The sequence below is a fragment of the Lepidochelys kempii genome, chromosome 27 (genome assembly GCF_965140285.1).
Source record: "Lepidochelys kempii isolate rLepKem1 chromosome 27, rLepKem1.hap1, whole genome shotgun sequence".
NCBI lineage: Eukaryota > Metazoa > Chordata > Testudines > Cheloniidae > Lepidochelys > Lepidochelys kempii.
Window position 1 is genome coordinate 18,708,980 of NC_136406.1, and position 12,162 is coordinate 18,721,141.

The 12,162-nt window shown below is 45.9% G+C and overlaps 1 protein-coding gene and 1 long non-coding RNA gene across 5 annotated transcripts in view; both read right to left on the minus strand.

Annotated features, from left to right (window-relative positions):
• Positions 1-10,460, minus strand: part of LOC144929913 (uncharacterized) — a 24,312-nt gene extending 13,852 nt beyond the window's left edge. The window contains exon 1 of the long non-coding RNA XR_013635078.1: positions 10,438-10,460. This is a non-coding gene — a long non-coding RNA (uncharacterized LOC144929913). The remainder of the gene's footprint in view (positions 1-10,437) is intronic.
• Positions 1-10,795, minus strand: part of MPP3 (MAGUK p55 scaffold protein 3) — a 111,564-nt gene extending 100,769 nt beyond the window's left edge. For 3 of the 4 annotated variants that reach the window (XM_073325893.2, XM_073325892.2, XM_073325895.2), the window contains exon 1: positions 10,555-10,795. In XM_073325893.2, coding sequence (XP_073181994.1) covers positions 10,555-10,768 — 214 coding nt within the window. In that variant the 5' untranslated portion in view covers positions 10,769-10,795. The remainder of the gene's footprint in view (positions 1-10,554) is intronic. The other variant, XM_073325896.2, reaches the window with a different exon arrangement.
• Positions 10,796-12,162: the final 1,367 nt, after the last annotated feature.

The window sequence follows — 12,162 nt, forward strand, 5'->3', positions numbered from 1 at the left end:
CTATGTTTTCTGCAGCTCCATGTGGTGATTTATAAATATTCTGTAATAAGCTAATTTTCATATTTGCAACTAATCTTCATGTAACTATAAACTCTCATATTTTTTGTGTGAATTTACTGCTAGTGTAAGTTGTCATCTTGATAGCTCTCTTTAATCTACAGGGTGACAGCACCAGGGTGAATTTCCTAGACAGACTTCCCTGCCAGCATGTCTCAACCCTCATTTTGAAAGAAACTTCCGAGAGGGTTATCAAGAATCCACAGGATTTGGATGCTATGCCACAGCTTTGGAACATTCTCTTGGAGGAACCCCTCCAATGTGCCAGACTCCTAAGGGGTCCCAGTCTTTCTTCAGGATAGGCCATGTGGCCTCACTGTCTAAAAACTGAAACTCTGGGCTTCAACACTCCTGCTTCACACTGTGAGCTCTGTTCAATGAGTCCAGCTGAGAGAGACTCCTGGCAGAGACTAGTACACTTTTCAGGGATTAATGCACTGCATCCAATAGTTAGTGACACTTCAAGTGGTGTTTTCAAAACAGTTGGGTTTTAGTCAACTGGACCATAGCATAGGAGATCTTTAGGTTAGCCAAGAGAGGCAGCAGTTAAGCCAGTGCCATGATGAGCCAGTCAAACTGCAATGGAGGCCATCTCTGGTGTTCTCTCTCTCTCTCACTTCCTTACATACTCAGTTCCCAGGTGAGAACTCCAAGCTTCTTCCTGCACCAATAAATGCCCCACTTTCCATTCCTTTGTTCTTGAGCTGGAGGGTCTCTGCTCAGCTTCCCTGATGAGAGTGTTGACCAATGAGTCATTGGAGCTTGCATTATCTTGCTGGACTTGTAACTGATCTGGGTCAGTATGCTGAGATATATAAACTCCACAGGTTTCAGAGTAACAGCCGTGTTAGTCTGTATTCGCGAAAAGAAAAGGAGTACTTGTGGCATCGGATGCATCCGATGAAGTGAGCTGTAGCTCACGAAAGCTTATGCTCAAATAAATAAATTGGTTAGTCTCTAAGGTGCCACAAGTACTCCTTTTCTTTTTATAAACTCCACACTGGGCCCGCCGAGCATGCTCTGATTGGAGAGGCGGATTAAAAGAATCTCAGAAGCCCAGGTATAGGGGGAGGGAATTCACCTGGGAAGGGAGACCCAGAGAGTGGGGGTACTACAGTGGGGCAGCATCCCAAGGTAAGGGGCACCAGGGTCCAGGAGGGATACGGGACATGAGGCAGGAGAGATGCTGGCCAGCAGAGGGCTTTCTGAGGCTGGAATCGAGCTAATTCCTGGACAACCAGCAGGAGGCGCCATGGTGGTGAGTGCTCGGGCTGCTACTCATCCCAAAGGTGGCTCACCAGAATTAAGTTAGAACAATGAAGCACCTTACATATCTTAGGATAACTATCTTATTGGCTTCTTTAGTTTATATTAGGGCTGTCAATTAAGCACAGTTAACTCATGTGATTAACTAAAAAAAATTAATCGTGATTAATTGCACTTATAATACTAGAATACCAATTGAAATTTATTAAATATTTTGGATGTTTTTCTACATTTTCAATATTGATTTCAATTACAACACAATACAAAGTGCACAGTGCTCACTTTATATTATTTTTGATTACAAATATATGCACTGTAAAATTGATAAACAAAAGAAATAGTATTTTTCAATTCACCTCATACAAGTATTGTAGTGCAATCTCTTTATCGTGAAAATGTAACTTACAAATGCAGATTTTTTGGTTACATAACTGCCGTCAAAAACAAAACAGTGTAAAACTTTAGAGCCTACAAGTCCACTCAGCCCTACTTCTTATTCTGCTAATCGGTAAGACAAACGAGTTTGTTTACACTGAAGGGAGATACTGCTGCCTGCTTCTTATTTACAATGTCACCTGAAAGTGAGAACAGGTGTTCGCGTGGCACTTTTGTAGCCAGCATTGCAAGGTATTTACATGTCAGATATGCTAACCATTCGTATACCCCTTCATGCTTCAGCCACCATTCCAGAGGACATGCTTCCATGCTCGTGATGCTCTTTTAAAAAAAAAAGTGTCAGTTAAATTTGTGACTGAACTCCTTAGGTGGAGAATCGTATGTCTCCTGCTGTATGTCTCATTAAAAAAGGGATAGAGAATACAATGGAGAATATCTTATTGCCCTTATATAAATCCATGGTATGCCCACATCTTGAATACTGTGTACAGATGTGGTCCCCTCATCTCAAAAAAGATATACTGGCATTGGAAAAGGTTAAGAAAAGGGCAACTAAAATGATTAGGGGTGTTGGAACGGGTACCCTATGAGGACAGATTAAAGAGGCTAGGACTTTTCAGCTTGGAAAAGAGGAGACTAAGGGGAGATAAGATAGAGGTATATAAAATCATGAGTGGTGTGGAGAAAGTGAATAAGGAAGAGTTATTTACTTGTTCCCATAATATAAGAACTAGGGGCCACCAAATGAAATTAATGGGCAGCAGGTTTAAAACAAATAAAAGGAAGTTCTTCACACAGCACACAGTCAACCTGTGGCACTCCTTGCCTGAGGAGGTTGTAAAGGCTAGGACTATAACAGGGTTTAAAAGAGAACTGGATAAATTCATGGAGGCTAAGTCGATTAATGGCTATTAGCCAGGATGGGTAAGGAATGGTTTTCCTAGCCTCTGTTTGTCAGAGGGTGGAGATGGATGGCAGGAGAGAGATCCTGATCCTTACCTGTTAGGTTCACTCCTTCTGGGGCACCTGGCATTGGCCACCATCAGTAGACAGGATACTGGGCTGGATGGACCTTTGGTCTGACCCAGTATGGCCATTCTTATGTTCTTATGCTCTGTTTTACCCACATTCTGCATATATTTCATGTTATAACAGTCTTGGAAGATGACCCAGCCCATGTTTGTTTCAAGAACACTTTCACAGCAGATTTGACAAAACACAAAGAGGGTATCGATGTGAGATTTCCAAAAATAGCTATAGTACTCGACCTAAGGCTTAAGAATCTGTAGTGCCATCCAAACTCTGAGAGGGACGAGGCATGGCACATGCTTTTAGAAGTCTTAAAAGAGCAACACTCTGATGCGGAAACTACAGAACCCAAACCACCAAAAAAGAAAACCAGCCTTCTGCTGGTGGCATCTGACTCATGATGAAAATGAACGTGCGTCAGTCTGCACTACTTTGGATCGTTATGAAGCAGAACCCATCATCAGCATGGAAGCATGTCTTCTGGAATGGTGGTTGAAGCATGAAGGGACATGTGAATCTTTAGCGCATCTGGCACGTAAATATCTTGCAGCGCCAGCTACAACGGTGCCATGTGAATGATTGTTCTCACTTTCAGGTGACGTAAACAAGAAGCAGGCAGCATTATCTCCTGCAAATTGTAACCAACCTTCTTTGTTTGAGTGATTGGCTTACCAAGAGTAGCACTGAGTGGACTTGTAGGCTCTAAAGTTTTACTTTGAATGCAGCTTTTTGTATGTAACTCTACATTTGTAAGATCAACTTTCATGATAAAGAGATTGCACTACAGTACTTATATAAGGTGAACTGAAATTTTTGTTTTGGTTTTGACAGTGCTAATATTTGTAATAAAAAATAAATATAAAGTGAACACTGTACACTTTGTATGCTGTGTTGTAATTGAAATTAATATATTTGAAAATGTAGTAAACGTCCAAAAATATTTAAAATAAATGGTATTCTATTGTTTAACAGCACGATTAATTGTGATTAATTTTTTTAATCGCTTGACAGCCCTAGTTTATATTGATTGCCACTATGTGCACTTCACTCAGAGTACAATCACCTACTTCTTACAACAGTAATGCAACTTCATTCTCTGAAAAACTACATTAAGATTTCAGCTTATAAAACCTTTAGTTGCTACTTCATTGCAAATATACACTATTCACTGACAAAAATTTCTTAACACAGAATGAAGGTTGCTTGATGGTATCTGATGCCCTTGCAGAATGCCAAGTTCAGCAAAACTCAAACCTCTAAATACCAGAAACTACAGCATTAAGATACACAACAATGCAATCTTAACTTTGCCTTCTTTGAGTGATGACCTAATGTGCCCAAAGCACACAAGCTTGCACTCTGCCTTTACAGATAGTGGATGTCACTCAGCGAATAGAGCACATGACAGCCCATGTGCCCTGCCACTAACACAACCTACAGAACGCAATGCTGAAATTATGCAAATTTGATCTAGCAAGAATACACATTCACTTCTTTCCTTTTATCAAACATATGCAGGGGAGGAGAGAGGGGGAAGGCAGGCGCCTCAGGCCCAGATCTTATATTAAAATTTAGTTCTGAGATGCTCTTCAGACTAATCCCCAGATCACCTCATATCACAATCAAACCTCTACCAAGCTGTTCCAACTAATGTCTCCACTATTCAGTACTGCTACAGCTAACAGAGTGAATGCAGTTGGAATGCATGCAGATAATTCTCAGTGGCTGTTGCCAGCTCAAGGGAGGAAGAGTTAAGATTGCATTCGTATGAACATTTACGCTGTAGTTCCTGACTTTCAAGGCTTGATTTTTGCTGAACTTGACATTCTGGAAGGGCACAAGCCACTTCTGGGCAACCTTAACACCTTAAGTGTTAATGAAGTTTTTTGCCAGTAAATCAAAGTTGACACTTCATTAGCATCTATGCAATTCAGTATTAACATAAACTGCAATGGTAACTGGACTTTGCAAACACTCTTCCACCAACTGGCTGTATTTTAAAGAATCCTTCTTGAGGTTACAGGGACAAACCATCCCGATGTGTAGAAAGATGTAGAAATCTGATGAGGTTCAATAAGGATAAGTGCAGGGTCCTGCACTTAGGACGGAAGAACCCAATGCACAGCTACAGACTAGGGACCGAATGGCTAGGCAGCAGTTCTGCAGAAAAGGACCTAGGGGTGACAGTGGACGAGAAGCTGGATATGAGTCAGCAGTGTGCCCTTGTTGCCAAGAAGGCCAATGGCATTTTGGGATGTATAAGTAGGGGCATAGCGAGCAGATCGAGGGACGTGATCGTTCCCCTCTATTCGACATTGGTGAGGCCTCATCTGGAGTACTGTGTCCAGTTTTGGGCCCCACACTTCAAGAAGGATGTGGATAAATTGGAGAGAGTCCAGCGAAGGGCAACAAAAATGATTAGGGGACTGGAACACATGAGTTATGAGGAGAGGCTGAGGGAGCTGGGATTGTTTAGCCTGCAGAAGAGAAGAATGAGGGGGGATTTGATAGCTGCTTTCAACTACCTGAAAGGGGGTTCCAAAGAGGATGGCTCTAGACTGTTCTCAATGGTAGCAGATGACAGAACGAGGAGTAATGGTCTCAAGTTGCAGTGGGGGAGGTTTAGATTGGATATTAGGAAAAACTTTTTCACTAAGAGGGTGGTGAAACACTGGAATGCGTTACCTAGGGAGGTGGTAGAATCTCCTTCCTTAGAGGTTTTTAAGGTCAGGCTTGACAAAGCCCTGGCTGGGATGATTTAACTGGGAATTGGTCCTGCTTTGAGCAGGGGGTTGGACTAGATGACCTTCTGGGGTCCCTTCCAACCCTGATATTCTATGATTCTATGATTCTATGAAAGAATAGTAAATAAGGCAGGCGACCAGCTTGGCTTAACAGTGAAATCCTTGCTGATCTTAAATACAAAAAAGAAGCTTACAAGAAGTGGAAGATTGGACAAATGACCAGGGATGAGTATAAAAATATTGCTCGGGTAGGCAGGAGTGAAATCAGGAAGGCCAAATCACACCTGGAGTGGCAGCTAGCAAGAGATGTTAAGAGTAACAAGAAGGATTTCTTCAGGTATGTTAGCAACAAGAAGAAAGTCAAGGAAAGTGTGGGCCCCTTACTGAATGAGGGAGGCAACCTAGTGACAGAGGATGTGGAAAAAGCTAATGTACTCAATGCTTTTTTTGCCTCTGTCTTCACGAACAAGGTCAGCTCCCAGACTACTGCACTGGGCAGCACAGCATGGGGAGGAGGTGACCAGCCCTCTGTGGAGAAAGAAGTGGTTCGGGACTATTTAGAAAAGCTGGACGTGCACAAGTCCATGGGGCCGGATGCGTTGCATCCAAGAGTGCTAAAGGAGTTGGCGGATGTGATTGCAGAGCCATTGGCCATTATCTTTGAAAACTCATGGCCATCGGGGGAAGTCCCGGACGACTGGAAAAAGGCTAATGTAGTGCCCATCTTTAAAAAAGGGAAGGAGGAGGATCCTGGGAACTACAGGCCAGTCAGCCTCACCTCAGTCCCTGGAAAAATCATGGAGCAGATCCTCAAGGAATCAATTCTGAAGCACTTAGAGGAGAGGAAAGTGATCAGGAACAGTCAGCATGGATTCACCAAGGGCAAGTCATGCCTGACTAATCTAATTGCCTTCTATGATGAGAAAACTGGTTCTGTGGATGAAGAGAAAGCAGTGGACGTGTTGTTCCTTGACTTTAGCAAAGCTTTTGACATTGTCTCCCACAGTATTCTTGCCAGCAAGTTAAAGAAGTATGGGCTGGACGAATGGACTATAAGGTGGATAGAAAGCTGGCTAGATTGTCGGGCTCAACGGGCTCCATGTCTAGTTGGCAGCCGGTATCAAGTGGAGTGCCCCAAGGGTCGGTCCTGGGGCCGGTTTCGTTCAATATCTTCATAAATGATCTGAAGGATGGTGTGGATTGCACCCTCAGCAAGTTTGCAGATGACACTAAACTGGGAGGAGTGGTAGATACGCTGGAGGGTAGGGATAGGATACAGAGGGACCCAGACAAATTGGAGGATTGGGCCAAAAGAAATCTGATGAGGTTCAACAAGGACAAGTGCAGAGTCCTGCACTTAGGACGGAAGAATCCACTGCACCGCTACAGACTAGGGACCGAATGGCTAGGCAGCAGTTCTGCAGAAAAGGACCTAGCGGTTACAGTGGATGAGAAGCTGGATATGAGTCAACCGTGTTCCCTTGTAGCCAAGGAGGCCAATGGCATTTTGGGATGTATAAGTAGGGGCACTGCCAGCAGATCGAGGGACGTGATCGTTCCCCTCTATTCGACACTGGTGAGGCCTCATCTGGAGTACTGTGTCCAGTTTTGGGCCCCACACTACAAGAAGGATGTGGAAAAATTGGAAGGAGTCCAGCGAAGGGCAACAAAAACGATAAGGGGACTGGAACACATGAGTTATGAGGAGAGGCTGAGGGAACTGGGGATGTTTAGTTTACAGAAGAGAAGAATGAGGGGGAATTTGATAGCTGCTTTCAACTACCTGAAAGGGGGTTCCAAAGAGGATGGCTCTGGACTGTTCTCAGTAGTAGCTGATGACAGAACAAGGAGTAATGGTCTCAAGTTGCAGTGGGGGAGATTTAGGTTGGATATTAGGAAAAACTTTTTCACTAGGAGGGTGGTGAAGCACTGGAATGCGTTACCTAGGGAGGTGGTGGAATCTCCTTCCTTAGAAGTTTTTAAGGTCAGGCTTGACAAAGCCCTGGCTGGGATGATTTAATTGGGGATTGGTCCTGCTTTGAGCAGGGGGTTGGACTAGATGACCTCCTGAGGTCCCTTCCAACCCTGATATTCTATGAACTGTAAAACAGGAAGACGAGAGTCTTCAGAAATAGTGCAGCACAACAGTTAACCCACATCATGAGGAGGTGCTCTATTCTCTACCTCCTTTCTCAACATAGTGACCTATAACACAACCTCCAGGCTTGCTGAATACAACACAGTGGACCTAGGGTTGTAAAAATTAACTATGAAAAAGAGCTCCAGTTGGGTAAGAATGCAGTAGCCTACCAGCTTAACATTATAGGCATATGATCATCTGTTTCTCACTTATTTCACTGAGTCCCTATGGACTACAGAATGAAAACGTTCATCTTCAAAACCTGCCAGCAAACTGTCCCACGCTGCCTGAGCGGACAATCTTACTGTCCATAACCACCACCTCCCAGAATGACTAAAGTGCACGTGGGGTGGGGGTGTGGCGTGTGCATGCACACTATACATGTGTGCACTGTGACAGGGTATATAAAACTCCACACTAAGACTGAAGAGGTTAGAGAGCAACTCTGGACCCAAACAAACATGCCCAGCTGCACCTGCAAAACATGCTCCAGATGGAGGTGGAACTAAGAAAGGAAGCCAGACACAGCTCAGAAACAGAATGAGGCTAGTGAGTCAGGGAGCAGTAATATTGCAGGAGCCTCCCAAGGCCCAGCCAGACTGAAGGCGCAATAAGTACTTTTTGTTCATTACCCTTTTTACTACACACATCAAAACTTGGACAATCGGGGGGAGGAAGTAGTTCAGGGAGGGCAGCCTTCAGACATTCTTGGGTGCCATACCTTTGGTAACTATCAGAGGCCCGTGGGCCAGAGCCCAGTGGAATCAGTGGGCCTGGGCTCCCTTCCCAATACCTCTCTGCACTGAGCGGGGACTGACCTCTAACCACCATGAGATGCTTTCAACAAGAGCCATCCATCACATGTATATCTTACTGAAAGAGTGATCTGGCTGCAATGGCAGGTCTCCAGGCAGTGACCAGGTTGCGACCAGGCTGCTGAGAGGCAGGTACCCAAGGGGGATGAGTACTGCAGGGGGCACCTTGGGGAGCATCTCATGGCAGCCAGGTTCCATGGGCAGGGGCCAGCTCCAGGGGATGTCACCAGCCAGCACCAGAATCCTTCAGGGCAGAGGCTCGGAGCTGGGTTGCCCACCCTGCTTGGGGAGCGTCTGGCTATACAGAGGCAGCTGGCTCGAGGAGTAGGGCAGGGAGGTCTGCCAGGCAGCCAACCAGCACCCAGGCTCCCACAACACGGACAGCCAAGGGGCCAGGTGGCTTCCACCAGCTTCCAATCTGCCAGCTCCTAGGGAGGCATGCCACTCAATCTGAAAACCTCTGTGCGAAATGGGAGGCAGAAATCTGTGGGCACTTGCTTAATCACTTTCTACACACTATCCCTGATTTTATAGACCTCTCATCTCCCCCCCTTGTTGTGTCTCTTCTAACTAGATCAGTCCCAGTCTTTTTAATCTCTCCCCCAAAAGAAGTTGTTCCATACCCCTAATTATTACTGTTTCTGCCCTTCTCTGCACCTGACAAGCCAGCAGTGTTAGGAACCATTGTGAAAGGGATAGATAAGACAGAATATACTGTGATGTTATACCCCATATTCTTTATGAAAATAAAGTTATGATATGAATATGGTATAACTAAGATATACTTTATGCAAGATGGCTCATGTAAGGTACCAGTGGAAAGGTTATGATTTTCTGAATGTGTTTATCCAATGTGTATACATGTATCATTTTTGTATCTGAAGCTAGAAATATTGACCATGTCTCTGTATTTCAAATGTGCTACGTTGGATGAGACCAAACTGTTAGTGGCTTATTGAAGAAATGCACACAATCATAAAGATTACCCCAGGAACTGTGCGCAATAGAAACCTCTCAGAGATAGCTCTACAGAATGAGAACTGTTCAACCCAGGTCAGATAGCTCCATACAGTGGGAACTGTTTGAACCAGGTCACAGCAAAACACCTGAGGAACAAAAACTGAACTGTGAGAAGTGATGGTCCCAGGCTAAGAGCTTTAGACTATATATGAAAACCTGGGAAAGCCAAGCCAACGTGTGCCTTAAAAATCTGCCTGCCTGTTCATCACTCAGGGTGAGAATTTGCTAATTTGTATCCTACCTATCTAGTGTGTCAAACTGAGTTTGAGTGCTTTGTTTCATGTGCTTAGTAATCTGCTTGCTATCTTCTATGCTCACTTAAAATTCACTTTTTGTAGTTAATAAACTTATTTCTTGTTTATAATATAACCCAGTTTGTGCAATTCATAATGGGGGGGGGGGAGAGAAGAATTAGTGCACAACTCTTTTGACATTGAGGAAGAGGGTGGATTTTTATGAGCTTGTGCCATGCAAATTTTTCTATACAGCGCAAGATAGTATTATTTGGGGTTTATCTCCCCAAAGGGGTGTGCACGTGACTGCTGGGGCAGTCCTCTCACACAGAGCTGACTTCAGTCTGTGTCTGCAGTGGAGTGTGGCCCTACCTGTCTGGGGTGTGTTGCAAGAGACCAGAGAGCCTAATTCAGCAAACCAGGGAGAGGGAACCCACGTGAAATCCCAATACATGAGGTGGCAACACAGAAGCAGGGGGCCAAGCCCGCACATATATCACAATGGCTCTCGGTAAATCTCTGGTACACCCACACCTTGAATACTGCATGCAATTCTGGGCACCCCATCTCAGTGGCAGGAGGGGGAGGTCTGGTCTGTGCCAAGGGGGTGTCCAACCCAGGGGCATAATGCCCAGCTCAGTGGGTGGGAGAGGCCTCTGGCACATACAGCTGATGTCACAGCGGGTGCCCCCCGACGTGCACAAACTGGGTTGACGCCGCGCTACGCTACGGAGTACCTGGCTGGGTGTCCGGGCGGCGGGGGACGGAAGCGGTGCATTGTGGGAAAGGTAGTTTTTTCCCCCCCCGCTGACTCCACCTCCCGTCAGCCGTTGCGAGGCCTGACCGGAACTTACCATGTCCAGGGCGTTGTCGAGGTGAGACTGGAGAAAGTCCGAGCCGAGGGCGGCGCTTGCGCAGTGGCGGGGAGATGCTGACGTCACGGTAAAGGGGATGCGTTGGAATAGGTTCCCTGCTGTGCATAAGGCACCTCCCAAACGAGACTGCGCTGCACCAGGGGTGTTGTAGCCTCCAGAGTGCTGGGCTGCAGAAGGGACCCACGCCCCCCATTCCCCTAACCCTCCCAGGTCCGCTGCCAACCCCCGCCCCTATTCTCCAGGCCACCAGCCCTCCCCACGGAATCGCCGCTTCTTCCCCAGGAACAGTGACCGGAAACCATTTGCTGCGGTGCTCTCACTAATACTAACCTACCGGGAACAGTGACCAGAAGCCATTCGCCCTGGTGTGCCCTTAAAAGTATTCACCCGCGGATAGGTACCGGCAGTCTTTTACCGCAGTGCTCACTTCAATAGTATCCCACTGGGAAAGTGATCGGAAGTCTTTTGCCCAGGTATGCGTCTAACAGAATCCCGTCGGACGTAGTGACCGGAAGTAATTTATCTGATTTGCGCTCTGTTCTACAGAGAACTGTGACCGAAAATTTTTTGCCCCGCTACGTGCTCTAAATGTCCCACCAGGAACAGCTCCACAAGTTTTAGCACCGCTACGTGCTCTAACGGCGTGACACCAAGAACAGTTTCTTTTTATTATTAGGTTTCAGAGTAACAGCCGTGTTCTCTAAGGTGCCACAAGTACTCCTTTTCTTTTTATTATTAGAGCACGAACCAGATAAATTACTTCCGGTCACTACGTCCGACGGGATACTGTTAGGCGCGTCCCTGGGCAAAAGACTTCCGATCACTTTCCCAGTGGGACACTATTGAAGTGAGCACCGCAGTAAAAGACTTCCGGTACCTATCCGCGGGTGAATACTTTTAAGGGTACACCAGCGCGAATGGCTTCCGGTCACTGTTCCCGGTAGGTTAGTATTAGTGAGAGCACAGCAGTAAATGGTTTCCGGTCACTGTTCCGCTCAATGACCATGGCAATGTCCAGGAACTGTTCTTGGTGTCACGCCGTTAGAGCGCGTAGCGGTGCTAACACTTGTGGAGCTGTTCCTGGTGGGAGATTTAGAGTACGTAGCGGGGCAAATAACTTTCGGTCACAGGTCTCCGTAGAACATTATTAGAGCACGAACCAGATAAATTACTTCCGGTCAATACGTGCGACAGGATACTCTTAGACGCGTCCCTGGGCAAAAGACTTCCGATCACTTTCCCCGTGGGACACTATTGAAGTGAGCACTGCAGTAAAAGACTTCCGGTACCTATCCGCGGCTGAACACTTTAAGGGCACACCAGGGCGAATGGCTTCCGGTCACTGTTCCCGGTAGGTTAGTATTAGTGAGAGCACCACAGTAAATGGTTTCCGGTCACTGTTCCTGGAAGGGCAGTATTAACGTGCTTATCGCAACAAACAGCTCGCGGTCAGTATCCCAAATTGGACCAATTAAAGCGCTACCGTGGCAAATAACTTCCGGTTACTTTCCCCTGAGAGTATTAGAGTCAGTGCCGCGCAAACAACTTCTGGCCACTATTTCTAGTCGAACAATTTAGAGATTTTAC